The sequence below is a fragment of the Sinocyclocheilus anshuiensis genome, unplaced genomic scaffold, assembly GCF_001515605.1.
Source record: "Sinocyclocheilus anshuiensis isolate Anshui unplaced genomic scaffold, SAMN03320099.WGS_v1.1 scaffold55, whole genome shotgun sequence".
Lineage (NCBI taxonomy): Eukaryota > Metazoa > Chordata > Actinopteri > Cypriniformes > Cyprinidae > Sinocyclocheilus > Sinocyclocheilus anshuiensis.
Window position 1 is genome coordinate 2,377,166 of NW_015549647.1, and position 14,941 is coordinate 2,392,106.

Sequence of the window (14,941 nt, forward strand, 5' to 3'; positions counted from 1 at the left end):
TTCCAAACCCAAATGACTTAATTTTGTAAAAAAAAAAAAAAAAAAAAAGTAAAACCTGACACGATGCATGCTGTATTTCAATGAGCTATGGAGATTAATGATTTAAATTTCGGTCTGTTCCAAGCTCTTGTATGGCTTCAGAATGCTTGTAATATAACAAAATGCAAAAATAAGTTATTCGTCATGTTTTGCAGTAGCCCAAACTTTCTTAAAATAAGATAATTCTACCTGATAAGCAATGAAAAACTGCATAAGATATCAAGTGTTCTGTTTAGAGAATCTGCACTGGCAGATTTGTTTAATTGGTTTTAAGTGTAAGCCTAAATTTAAATGGAAAAAAAAAGAAAAAAAAAAGACAAAATAGTTTATTTCAAAATACATTCCCTGAAAACTTTTAATACGATATGCAATTTTCCATCTCAAGCAAATTAATTCTGTTCTATGGATGTTTAGATATTTGACTGGAAAAGTTGTATAACTATATGGTGGCTTTTTTTTAATTTTTTTTTTACCATTTTTAGAGTCCCTGTTCCCAAAACACTTGTATTATAAGAAAAAGAGCCAATAACTACTTCTGTGTTACACAAAAGGAAAAAGATCAGATGGGTTTGGAATAACATGAGAAAACCTTATGGTAATAAACATTTTAGTTATTAACAATTTTTCTCAGATTTTCTGCAAACCACTTTGTGGTTTGCAGAAGGTTTTTATTTAAACCTTTTTTAAACCTTTACGTCTGTGTGTGTGAGCAATATCATGAAAAAAAATATTGGAACTGATTGTTACAGGCCTTTAACCACAATCTAGCTGTAGAAACACCTTTTTTAACATCTAATTTATGTAATTAACAGCTATGGAACACCAGCAGGCATTGTGTGAGAAAGTAATGTCCTGCCCTTTCAACAAAATTTACAGAGATAATTAGAGTCAGCGCATTAAACACAGTGTTCCTAAGCAGAAATAAACAAGAATGGCCTTAATTGGAGGGTAGAAAGACATAAACCACAGCTAACCAATATAAAAAGGTTATGTTGTATCTGACAGGAATTACCTGCATGATTCCCAACTTTTCAGGAGAATTCATATATGAACAGACAAGTTAAAGCAAAGTCCCATTATGTCAGGCATAAAACAAACACAGCATCTCACAGTGAGCATGCTTGTACCATATTAGGAAACTGATGGGCAGTCATCTGACGGTGAGCTGAAAATAAACCTGGATAATGATCCAGATCACTTGGATTAGCCCACACCAAAGATTTAGTTACCAATATTCAAAATCCATATGTAGAGAAAAACCACACGAGAGTCAGAATCTAGTGTGAGATACATGATATAAAAAAAAAATCATTTTTTATGCCAGTGTATATGTCAGGTATATCAAGTATGACTTCTTTTCCCAATGTATCACAGGTGAATACTGGATAGACCCAAATGAGGGCAGCCCTAGAGACGCCATCCAAGTGTACTGTAACATGGAAATGGGGAAGACATGTATACCTGCCAACCCTGCCAGTATTCCACGAAAGAACTGGTGGAGTTCACGCTCCAGCATACCAAAACCTGTCTGGTTTGGAGCAATCGTGAACCGGGGGACTAAGGTTAATATGATTACAATGATGACCATTTCAATTTAAATCAAAAAAGGAAATTACGAATAAATAAAGTTACAAATTTTGCCCTGTATAGGACACTAAAAGCATGTCTCATTGTGCAACTACAGTGTGCAGTTAAATTTACTGTATACCCTGACCTTTTATTACTCCTCTTCAGTTCACCTATGGAAACAAAGCGGCACCAGCTAATGCTGTATCCGTCCAGTTGATATTTCTCCATCTGCCGTCAAAGGAAGCAGCACAGATCGTCACGTATCACTGCAAAAACATTGTGGCCTATAAAGATGAGAAGAACAGCAATCTGAAGAAGGCTTTAGTCCTAAAGGCTTCTGATGGACAGGACATAAAGGCATATAGCAGCAACCGTCTGAAATACACAGTCTTAGAGGACGGCTGCTCTGTACGTTCAGATTTTTTACTTTATATCGTTTGACAACATTTATTATTTACATAAAATGAAAATCAGCATTGGGGAAGCTACTTTGCAAATTGTAGATTGTTAGACCAAAAGCTAATCATATATATTCAAGTAATTAAACCTTTAACCTTTAAAAAGTAGTTTAGCTACACAACCGTGAAACTTTTTAAGGCAATGTTTTAAATATGTATTTTGATATAACTTATTTTTATTAATAAAGTTTGGAATAATTAAGACTTTTTAATATTTTGAAAGAAGTCTCTTTTGCCCACCAAGGAGGTATGTGCTTGATCAAAAATACAGTAAAAGTAGTACAATTGATAAATAAATCAAAAAATACATACATCCATAAAAATAAAATAAAATACCATTTAAAATAACTTTTCGATTTTGTTTGATTTTAAAATGTAATCTATTCCTGTGATGGCAAAGCTTAATTTGCAATTTGAGAGCCATTCAGTGTCACATGATCCTTCAGAAATAATTGTAATATGCTGATTTTTTTTAAAAGTTTGTGGTAAGTTAGATTTTTTCTTTTTAAAGGAAAACATATACTTTTATCCAGCCGACACATTAAAATGATCAAAAGTGACAGTAAAGACAAGTATGTTGCAAAAGATTTCTATAAGAAATAAGACACTTCATTCAAAAAAATAAAATAAAATAAATAAATGTAAAAAATCTTAATTATTCCAAACATTTGACTGGTATTGTACATTACTAAATAAATTTACTAAATGAATACAACCAATTTAAATGAACAATGTACTGTAGCTGTTCCTGTAAATGTTATTATTAATAACATTGAGCCCGACTGAGCCTGGTTTCTCCCAAGGTTTTTTCTCCATTCTGTCACCGATGGAGTTTTGGTTCCTTGCCGCTGTCGCCTCTGGCTTGCTTAGTTGGGGACACTTCATTTCCAGCGATACCGTTGACTTGATTGCAAAGATACTATTTAAACTGAGCTGGATGTTGACATCACTGAATTCAATGATGAACTGTCTTTAACTGAAAAATTAGTGTTTACTATTGTCATTTTGCATTATTGACACACTATTTTCCTAATTAATGCTGTTCAGTTGCTTTGACACAATCTGTATTGTTAAAAGCGCTATATAAATAAAGGTGACTTGACTTGACTTGACTACTATTTACGTTCACACTAAAAACAATTACATTTGTGCTGTTCGGTGCTAGTAGGTGTTCCTACATGACTCAAGTATCAAATTGTATCAGATAACTGTCTACATTTTTACTGGTAGTTTCCGCATTACTTCTATCTGCATTTGCATAAAGTCGTCACATTTGCTCTGCTAATCACTCATCTCATCTCATTGAATGACTTGTGGTCATTTTGCTTCAAATTGCATAATTTGAATCAGTGTGAACGGTCCTTGAGTTAGTTAGTCCCCAACGCTGATGACAATGTCAAGAATAACAATCTAAGTGTTTTCAATTATGCAAAAATGCTACCAATGAAAAATGACCTCACTAGTATTCTTCCTCTTTGTTCTTCCCTCCAGAAACCCAATGGTGAATGGGGCAGGACTGTCTTTGAGTACAGCACACAAACACTTTCATGGTTGCCCATTGTGGACTTGGCTCTAGTGCATGTAGGTGGGAAAGATCAGGAGTTTGGCATTGATATCGGCCATGTGTGCTTCTCATGAAGCCAAGGATAAAAGCATCATCATTTGGACTTGAGCATTCAGCCAATACAGTATTTATTGTGAACACCGTCTGTAAATACCTTGAGGAATTTCTGACCTTTATTTCATGATTATTCATGATGGTTTCCACTAACCTGTGGTGTATGAGTGCATTAGAGACTATGGACCCTTTAATTTATGTTATACGCCAGGTGTTATTAAAAATGTGTGAAAACATTCATTTAAATTAATTCAAAAAGTCATGTTTTACAAATTTGACTGTGCCTTGCCTGTCTAATCTGCGATTTAAGGGTGAACAACATCTACAAAACTACATACAATCATTTCAAGTGGATTTTGAAGGTCAAGTATAGAGAGTAGAGAGATGAGTTTGTTTGTATTGTATTAAAGTGGGATAATTATTCAGGACAGCACATCTGCATTCAATTCCCCAGCAGTTCTCTTCCCAAGACCGATAACGACTGTTTTATTTATACTTTACTATTAATGAGAACTCTCACATAAACCAATGCTGGTCTTATTAAAAGGCTCATTAGCCCATAATACATGACAAAGAAACTCTTTATCCAGAGGGGGTCAATTGTTTGTAATGAATACCAAATTAAACATTTGAATTCCTTTTCAACAGACCTCCATTGATTTTTGCCATGAATAAATGTCTGAAAACAAGAACTGTTTTCTATTGGTAGAGTTACTGTTTGTGGTTGTTAAAAAAAAAGAGCACAAGGCTAATATAGTGTGCTATCAGTTTTCATTTATTCACATCAAAGAGCAAGTGAGACACATTTAACAAATATTAAAACAGCCACCAATGGAAGTAAAAAGGATCTGAAGCTCAGCAGTGATATAAACCTCAGCAGTGATCTTGCTCGGTATAAAATATTCTAAACAACTTTTGGCCATGAATGAATGCGCCTTTGAATTTAAACAGTCTAAATTTGGTCAAAACTCTAGAAAATTTCTAGAAAGGGCTAGAACACATTTTGTTTCTCTCACTTTTTCAACAGTTTCTGTTACAAGATTAAGAAGTTAAAATACACAAATCATAAATAGTATTTACAATCTGAAATGCTGATTTTATCTTATAAAAATAGAAATGACCTCTATAGACATTTTTGAGGCTCCTGCGACATTTCTTTCAAATTCATTTCAAAATCAAATATTTAATATGTGAGAGTTTTGTGGTCAAGAATATATACAAATTCATATACATATACAAAAAGCATATATAAAAGTGTCTTTTCAAAATCAGCATCGGCTGTCCACCTGATCCAGAGAAAACACCGTCCCCTCTAGAGTCAGTCCCATTTGGAACCCCTCCTAAGCGAAATATAAACGAAACTGTGAGCTCAATATAAACACACAACAAGGTCAATGACAAAGCTAAATTGAGCTTTAGATAACACTATATAATAACTTTCATTATTAACATTACAGCAAACATTATCGTAATGCATAACAGATCAGCAGTTTATTTACATTTAAGATTTTCTTAAAATTTGTAAAAACTACAGTAAAGTCTGTTTTACATCAGCACTGCAGTGTAACTCCAGCAGCATTTTTTATTTTGTTTCACACTCGATAGCCTAAGAAAGCTGTTCTTCTGCATCTGTGGTTCTGAAATGTTGACTTTCATGAATGCAGTCGCAATACATGCAGCCAATAAGAATGAGACTCTATGAGTGCTCATTTTAACTGGATAGTGCATTTCAATGCTTTCTTTTTTTTTCTGCATGCGCAATGCAAAATAGGCTTAGGGATGAAACTACATGCAGCTGCACAGTACTGGTAATATGTGTGTGTAAAAAGTTTTTTAGTCTGAAAAAACACTGAGACAGCATGCATACAATAACCAGCACCACACAGAATCTAAACACTTGTCATTTCTTAGTTCTTCAATGCCGTTTGACTCTGATGAATATACTTTTTCACAAAGAAAGGTGCAGAAAATATATATATAAAAAAAAAAAAAGTTGGCCTAATATATTAAGACATACAATAAAAACCAAAAAAATAGACGACACGTGTCATGCTTGTAAATCGAAACATATATCTTGTAAGACCATATCAAAACACTAGAGGATACATTGTGAGGATCAATCTCAAATGAACATGTACAAACCATCTCTGCCTCTGAGAGGTTGGGGGTGGCATTCAAGGTGAAAGGAGAGATGAAGATAATTTAATTATTCAGGATTACAGGGTTTACAGACACAGAAGTGCAAATGACACTTATTGAGTCTAATAATCTCATAACAGGTATGATGTCCTCAGAAACGGAAACTTCCATAATCCTCTGGATTAATGAAATCAGAATTAAAAACAGTCTAATACAGTGGGGTGAATGCTGCCAGCCAAATACTACATCCTTTGATCTAATAATATTGTCGGCCAATCATGTCGGCTGCTTCTGCTGTTTCTATGTTTATGACACATTTCTGAGAGCATTTGTCTTTCCTATATCAAGAATTCTGTCATAATCCTACTTCAAAGCATGTGAGCAACAGGTTCAAAATTATTTACACAAACATTTTTAGCATTCAAATTTGGAGATACAGTGAGTATAGAAAATAATCACCCCCCTTTAAAATAATCAGTTTGTTGCTTTCCAGCTGTATTTACTCAGTGCATCTTATAACATCCATGTGAAAGATATAACACCAACATGTCTGAAAAAAATAAAAAAACAGAATCACTGAGTTAGAAAAAGGATCATCTCCCTCCTAAAAATTACTTGTAAACTCTATCAGGTTTACACAAAGGCACACAAAGCCATTTGACTTTCAACTGTGATCAGCTGTGGTCATTTTGATCAGCTCAGCATGAAAAGAGCTTTCCTGGAGCATTTCAGTCCTTGGTAGTGCAACTGAAGCAAACAATCAACTATGGGTGGCAAGGCACTGTCAAAAGATCTTTGGGATAAAGTTGTGCACAGGCACAAGTCAGGAGATGGATACCAAAAAAAATTCAAAGGCTTTATCAATGCCTAGATTATTAAGAAGTGGAAGGTATTTGGTACAACAGACCCTCCCTGGATCAGGACATCGCTTCAAACTGGAGGAAAGAGCCAGGAGGAAACTGGTCAGAGAGGCTACCAAGAGATCTGCTGCCCTCCGCCAATGACAATGACCCAAAGCACACAGCAAAACTAAGCACACAGTGGTTGAAGCAGGAAAAGGTGTGTGTCTGCCTCTTGAATTAGGCCGTGGATTCGGGGAACAGCGGTTATTTTACACGCACTCCATTCCAAACTTCCTTTCAATTTTTGATTTCGTTTCTTAAACGCTATTGTTTTGTTTCAAAAGCATTTCTAGATTCAGTTCTTATTTCCAACAAATGAAAAATCAAGCCAAAATAACAAAGTGGTCAAAAAACTGTTAGCTACCACTATGCCCAATATCCAAACACAATCTATCCCAACTTCCTATTACCCGCCCCTATATGGTGATGCATACGTCGCTAAAACCAGACAGGTGGACAATACTCAAACAAAACAATTAATGAATACAACTATGAACATACACATAATACAAATTATAATAATAAAAATGTAAATCATCACAAATAAACGGCTATAACAAGGTGAATGTCCTTGCATGGCCTAATGAGAGCCCAGACTTAAACCCCATTGAAAATCTGTGGAATGACTTGAAGAATGCAGTCCACAAATGATCACCATCAAATTTAACTGAACTTGAGCAGTTCTGCAAAGAAGAGTGGGCAAATATTGCAAAGTTAGTGAAGACATTTCCCAACAGACTAAAGGCTGTAATTAAAGCAAAAGGTGGAGACAAGGGGATGATCCTTTTTCCAACTCAGTGATTCTGTTTTGTTTTTTATTCCTGACATGTTGGTGTTATATCTTACATGTTGGGTGTTATAAGTTGCACTGAGTAAATACAGCTGGATAAAACAAAAACTGTATCCATCTTTATTTCGAGCTGCAAAGCAACAAAATGTGATTATTTTAAAGGGGGGGGGGTGATTCTTTTCTATACCCACTGTATACAAATTGCACATTGCGTCAAAGACTAAATTAAAACTTTATGATACATATAAGTACCATGGTACAGTTGTAATAAAGATTGTGCTTCAATCCTATAATGTTTAGTACTAGCATGGTATACTGTAAAAAATGACCGTGAATTTATCGGTAAAAGACTGTAAAAATGCTACAGTAAAAACCTGTTAAATGGTTAACGGTAAATTCCCCTACTATATATGGTGAAAAACTGTATTGGACATTACCTATAAAAATAAAAAAGCTTTAACAGAATAAAAATAGGGATGCGTAATATATTATTACCATATCGATTATCTGTCAATATTTTTTTTTATTTTATTATCAGCCATTTCTCCGTTATATGCCATAACATGAAAACAATTATCATATTGAACGGAATTTCAATCTAAATGAAAGATTAAAAAAAAAAAAAAAACATAAAAGACTAAACATGCTCACCTGCATCTCATCCAATTTGGACTGGATGTCTGGGGTGAAGACAGCAGGTCCACAAATGAACGGATCAAATGGTTCAGCTCCAAACAGGTCTATATCTACAGCACAACCAGACAAACTAGTAAATCATTTGTCATTTAGCAGACACTTGTATTGAATGTGCAATAGCTCATGGAGCACCACTTGCAAAAATTATATTTATATATACAAATATAAATGAATATATAATTAATGTATACATACAAAAAAAACAAAAAACAACAACAACAATCTATCAGTAAAATTCTCCATTCAACATCTATACTCTGGCTTCATTTGGTTCCAAATCAAATGGACCCTCTTATGGAGAAGCATATTACATTAGCAATGATGGATTTTGCCTTCAGGTGCTTGCAAAAGTAACACATTCATCTAAGTGAGACAGCAGACGTAAGGAGCCCCCACCTCTGTCTTTTTTTGAAGGCAGGTATAGAGATGAGATGCCGTTACAGTTCAGCCGTCTTGTTATTGGAGATTCGGGGGTGAATGGAACCATATCAAATATGTCAGTAGAGGTCACTCTAGCTTGTATGCTTCCAGCCTAATAACATGGATATAAGAGTAATATGTGTGTTAAAGGCATCAAAACCAGCCCAACTGTATGATAAGCATTTAACTGTAAATTCAATTAAATGTATTCATTTTATCAACGTTTTTTTAGTTTTTTTGCTTTTAGTAAGAACAAGGTTGAAGCAGTGGTTCTCAAAAAGTGTGGAGACTTGCCTAGCTATTAAATCTGGTTACCCTTCACCTTTCAGATTTACCGCACTGATGTGAGAACCAATGCGATTTGTGTGAGTTTCTTCTTCTACTTCTCTTAGTTCACCTGTTATCATTTAAACCAAACAGTTGACGTAACCATTGACTTCCATAGTATGGTAAAAATACCATGGACATCAATGGCTTCTGTCAGCTGTTTGGTTACTCCATACAACATTCTTCAGAATATCTTTTGTGCTCAAAAGAAGAAAGAAACTCATACAGGTTTGGAACAAATGGAAGTTGAGTAAATGACAGAATTTTCATTTTTTGGGTGAATTATCCCTATAAGTATGGCGTTCACTGAGTTGCCAGAATTAAATGGGTAAAGAAACCATTTTGACTTCAATAACGATCTGTTATTGAATTAACTTGAAACGAAGACTTGGAATAATGCACACGTATTGACTACTTTTATTGTACTTTTGTGTTTCACAAATTTTGTGTTTATTGTGTTTCACAAATGAAAACTTAATATGGGATTGGAGAAATATAAAAGTGAGTAAATGTCTAGATTTATTAAAATTATTATTTTAGTCCAACTATTCCTTTCATATTGCTCCTGCAAAGCAGTATTACTTATTCATTTACTTAATATGTCATTTTAATATGTTAAATGAATAATTGTATTTTTTTTTTACATTTTTGAATATAGGATGGGGCTGCCAAAGTTTTCAACTTTCAAAAGGAGGTGTCACCAAAAAAATTTGAGACCCACTAGCTAGACAATAGTTCACACATGGTTTGTTCTGAACAGAGATATCATATAGTTTCAGAAGACTAAATTATATATTGCATGAATCATATGGAGCACTTTTACGGTGCTTATTTTTCTCATTTACTGTCATAGTACAGAAAAGTGTACTATGAAAAACTTTTTTGTTTCATGGAAGAAAAAGGCCATTCAGGTTGGGAAACACATCAGGGTGAGTTAATGACAACAGAATTTTTTTGGGGTGAACTATCCCTTTAAGTATGAAAAATTGTAATTGAATCACATGCAAAGTGCTCTGTGTTGTTTTTTTATGTACGGGACATTTACACGAGGTTGTGGCACGATGCAACCACTTGTGGGCTGTGAGTGGGTGGGCTTAGCAGGAGGCTGGGTGAGCAAGCTTGCTGATTGGCTGGAATCGGGTGAGCTGACAGGCGTTAGAGTGACAGAGGAGATCTCTAGGCTGGACAGTGATGTGACATCATCACCACACCAGGACAAGGCAGACGGCTTCTGCAAAATGCACGGCTCATTAGAGACATTAACATGCAGGTGCTGAAAAAGGGCACTGGGGGTTGGGGAGTGAGAGAGACAGATTGGAATGGAGAAAAGGGGAAAAACAAATGGCGGGGTAGATAAAAGAGAAAAACAAAAACATTTTGATGAACTGAAAGAGAGCAGAATCATTGAGATTGGCAGGAAACAGCAGCATTTGACTGGAATGATAAGCAAGTCTCATTTCCTACTGAACGTTCTGGTGAGCAGCGAGAATCCATCAGCTGATCCTCCAGCTCCTTAAGCTTCTTCTTCAGTTTTGAGTTTTCCATCTCCAAATCCTGAATCTTCAATTAACATAAGCACATTGCACAAAAAGATTCACATTTTCATTTGTCAATCACATGAAAACATTTTGCATACGTTTTTGGGATACAGGATGCCCCCGCAGCCTGCTCACGAGATTATGAGCCAGTGAAATTCTGGTTACATCTATACTCGTATTTACATTTCAAAGGAAGCGGCATTTTAAGCACCATACAGTATAAATAATGAAAAGGAACATTTATGCAGACATTGTAATGTGGCATACAGTAAATGTATTTACACTGGAATCAGCTAAATCACTGGGGAGAGCTAAATATCTGATTTTTCTGCACAGCGGTCAAAAAGATTAAAAGCTAAGCAAAGCAAAGTTTGTAGAATATTTATAGTAATAATTGTTGATATGGGCCTGTTGCACATGTAAGCTGTGCTTTTTATATTTTCAGTATTCACTAATGCCGTGCGGATTCACAGATTGACATTATCAAAGTTTGTAGTATGCAATATTGAATCTTTGATGAAAACTATTTATTGACAACAACCCAAATAATAAGTTTCTTCCCTTGTGTGCACCAGTCTACAAAATGTTTGCTCCCCATATCTCCCCAAGCACTGTCACATCCATATTTTCCACTATTTTGCTTATTTTTTTCTCAGTTCTATACAAATCATTCAAAAACAACCGCAAGCTTTCCTCCATGTTGTTGTTTGTTGACATATTTCCAAGAATCAACTCTCAAACTGATGGGTGTTTCTACAACTTCAGGCACTTTTATGTCTCAGGGGCCGATTTTTATAAAAACTAACAGCTTTTAACTTGAAGATGATATTAAAACAGTCTTGGAAACTTTTTATGGAAACTATGCTTTCATGATTTACTTTTGCCACTTTTTAAATAAGTATACACACTGTTGGACACTGTTAGTGGACAGACTGAAAAAATAGTTAAAAGTATGTTTAGTGTGGGTAAAAGAAAGTTATTTTCTAAAATTCCACATGGCCAAAAGTGCCCATAGTTGAAGAATCCCCCAGGTATGAGTGTGTTTGAGTGAAAATGTATTCTGGGAATGTATATCTACATCTCGAACATGTGAGCAAAATTCCAAGAACATAATCTTACTCGTTTCTGAAGGTTTCCAATCTGTTTTCTCGTCTCTACATCTTTTCCACCAGACTCTAGGAACTTTTTGTAGGCGAGATCAAAGGCTTGTCCAATAGCAAGAGTGATCTCCTCCGCCTGGGTGAGATTTGCACACATTGCAATCATTAAGCAAACCAGGTTTCTGTCTATGTAACTTTAGATATTACAAGCTTATTTACTTACACATTTTTCACTGTCAAACACGTAACACAGGTGTTTCTTCGTCTCGGGTTCTGTGCAGATAAAGGTGAAGATCCTTTTATCAGTTTTGTCGTCTGCACAGAAGGACATTCTGTGAAGTTGGCAGTTATGCTGCATCTCCTGCAACAGGAAGGAGAGTTGAACTAAGATGAAAAGCTCACTGGTATGACTGACCTATTTTGAAGCAAAAAGCAACAAATCGAAAACAGCCTGGAGGAAAATTGTATTGCTCAGAGGTTTATATTTTTAAGTCTCTTTATAGCTCGGGAGAATTAAACTGTGTTCTCATTTATGTTTCAACAATTATGTTTATGAACTTTTTTCAGAAGTTTCTCCAAAATTAATATGAAAAAATTTATAAAATTTTTGGCATGAGCCTTTACATGCATTTTACATGCATAAGAGGTGCTTAGTTATATTGTTTTAAAAATTGGAAAGGATTGGGGAGCGAGAATTGTTATGAACTAATTACATAGAAACTTGAGGCCACAATAATTCTTGCTGACCAATTCATTTAATAAAATCTAAAATAACATGTTGTTTTAAAGGAATGGTTCACCCAAAAATGAAAAATTGCTGAAAATATACTCACCCACAGGCTATCCAAGATGTAGATGAGTTTGTTCCTTCATCATAACAGATTTGGAGAAATTTACCATAACAATTTTCTCACCAATTGAACCTCTGCAGTGAATGGGTGCCGTCAGAATTAGAGTCCAAACAGCTGATAAGACTGCCATTTAATGCTAAATTACTCCAAATCTGTTCCAATGAAGAAACAAACTCGCACACATTTTGAATAGCCTGAGGATGAGTAAATTTTTCAGCAAACTGACATTTTTGGGTGAACTATTCTTTTAATAATGCATAATTGCAGATGCTTGTCAGTGTATGTATATCAAAAGCGGGGACGCATGCATTTTCATTTGTGATTTCACTGAAATGAACAGCAATAGACTGGAGCATTTGTCTGTATGTAGTTCTGTGCACAAGAACATGATAACAGCCTCAACAAGCTTTCATCAAAACATTCAAAATAACGCATTCCAAGACTGCTACCCATTTTATGCACACAAACAAAATGAAACCCCTGTTTGACAAGTGTAGATGCTGAATTGAGCAGTTTCAAGATCTGATGGGGATATATTATATCCCTCAGCACCGTCAGTGAAGCTTATGACTATATTAACTGGTTATAGTATTCACACTGGCCTAGTACATTTATTTCCACTTGGATATAAGTGTGATCCCTCATCTATAAATTATATTTCATGACAATCAAGTTTGTTATACATAGTTCTCAATGACTGATTCCTGATATCCATTTAGTGTTTAATTTGTGAGAAATAATTAATATTTTATTAATTTAAAATAAAAAATGTTTTTTAAATTAACATCCAATAAAAAAAAACCTTTGATATGGACAAACACAGTGTGCATTTGAAACGGACAAGTTTATAGGTTTATGAATTGTAAATTCATTACTGAATTGTAAATGATGATTTATACAGTATATTGATGGAAAAGTGTTTGTTTTACTGCTGATGCGATTTATACATTCGCACTGTGCGTCTTCTCACTCATTCAAACTGACAAGCGTTACAGCACAACAAACTCGCTGAAGTCTAATGAGGGATATTGCACAATTGCAAATTCACTTAGTGTTAGTCTTTCCCCACTGAGAATTACATGCCCATAAGCAATCGCCCTTGGTTATTACTGATTTCCTGTGCTTGTGCAGATACTGTGAGTTTATCTACAACAATATCTCACGTTACACATGACAACAGAAACTATTTCTCATGTGAGAAGATTCTGCTATTAAACAACCTGCCACCTTTGCTTTTGAAATGGAAAATAGGCATTCTTCAGGCAGGCATTTTTCTAACAACTACTGTTCAAAAACATTGGCTCTCTTTTCAGATCCTGACAGAGCTATTTTGCTATTTGGTTACTTTAGTTGCTGAATTAGTTAAATTATTTTAGTATTGGAAAGAAATAATTATGTCAGTTGTGCTAACGGCACTTAATTGGCATGACATTAAACAGTAAATGTTTGAAAGATAAGATAGCAAATGTAATTTTCTGCCAAATTATATTTTTCTGTCAGAGCAGGTGTGAGGATGGTAGTGGGGTAGTACATTGGGATGAATAAATTACTGTGACTTTTCAAGTCTAAAGTAGGGTTGCAATGCATGGAATCACATCAACAATATAGTTTTATATTTATTCATAAAGCACTTCCTGTGACTGAACATGCTGACGATTTTTATATTTAAGAAAACCTACCTTGGTTTTAGGGTCCAATATCTTCACACCATATATAGAGATCTGAAGCTCCACTTTAGGAGTTTTTTGCCCCTCTGACTTCTTGATGTGCCTTTGAAACTAAGGAAGCAAAAGTGATTCAGCACATGCTGTGCAAATACATACTATCAAGGGAAAAGCAGAGAGAGCTGGAGGTGTTGCTGGAGAGCAGTAGAGCATCAGGTGAAATGAGGTGCTCAAACACGTCTCCAGAGCAAAGCACTGACCTGCAGAAAGTCCAAAGCTGAACATAAATTGGGCGAAAGAAATATCACCCAGGAAAAGGACATTTTTATTGTGCCCTTAATCTGTCCCCTAAAAATCCCACCGTGAATGAGTCACAGCTTTATTTCAGTCTCATAAACAGTTTTAGTTATAAGCAGAGTCCTGTGTATTGACTGTTTGGTTCAGTTATTAAATAAACACACAGATGTTTCCAAAAGATATTTACGTTTTCTAAAGGAAATGCGAGGGAGTTTGCCAATGTTAGGGTTGCCAGGTTTTGCTCTGAATTTGCTAGGGCATTGCTACGTGTTTCATCAGCTGAAAAGACCCACTTAAAAGTCTCTATGATATTCTTGGCCCTAAATATGTCTCAGGTCCCTCGTTCAGTGTAGGTCTATGGTATTTTTTTTGTTCATTGTTCACTAGGCTAAAATAATAAGCAAGTCACTTAAAAAATAATAGTACACCAACTCTAAACAGGTTAGTGTAGTATTTAGAATATTAATATCAGCAACAGTATTAATGATGATTGAAGACAAATGATCATGTAAAATATAACAATAAAATACAGA

General features: G+C 35.0%; 1 protein-coding gene and 1 pseudogene across 5 annotated transcripts in view; one reads left to right on the forward strand and one right to left on the reverse strand.

Annotated features, from left to right (window-relative positions):
- Window positions 1-3,704, forward strand: part of LOC107660000 (collagen alpha-2(V) chain-like) — a 21,046-nt pseudogene extending 17,342 nt beyond the window's left edge.
- A 744-nt stretch (window positions 3,705-4,448) lies between these two features.
- LOC107660061 (PTB domain-containing engulfment adapter protein 1-like) overlaps window positions 4,449-14,941 on the reverse strand; it is a 49,334-nt gene continuing 38,841 nt past the window's right edge. The window contains exons 5-13 of one of the 5 annotated variants that reach the window (XM_016449248.1): window positions 14,127-14,225; window positions 11,820-11,957; window positions 11,616-11,732; window positions 10,423-10,518; window positions 10,004-10,189; window positions 8,608-8,743; window positions 8,167-8,261; window positions 5,827-5,837; window positions 4,449-5,024 (exon numbers count right to left, since the gene is read on the reverse strand). In XM_016449248.1, coding sequence (XP_016304734.1) covers window positions 5,003-5,024; window positions 5,827-5,837; window positions 8,167-8,261; window positions 8,608-8,743; window positions 10,004-10,189; window positions 10,423-10,518; window positions 11,616-11,732; window positions 11,820-11,957; window positions 14,127-14,225 — 900 coding nt within the window. In that variant the 3' untranslated portion in view covers window positions 4,449-5,002. Of the gene's footprint in view, window positions 5,025-5,726; window positions 5,838-8,166; window positions 8,262-8,607; window positions 8,744-10,003; window positions 10,190-10,422; window positions 10,519-11,615; window positions 11,733-11,819; window positions 11,958-14,126; window positions 14,226-14,941 lie in introns of those variants that run through there. The other 4 variants (XM_016449247.1, XM_016449245.1, XM_016449246.1 and 1 more) reach the window with 4 other exon arrangements.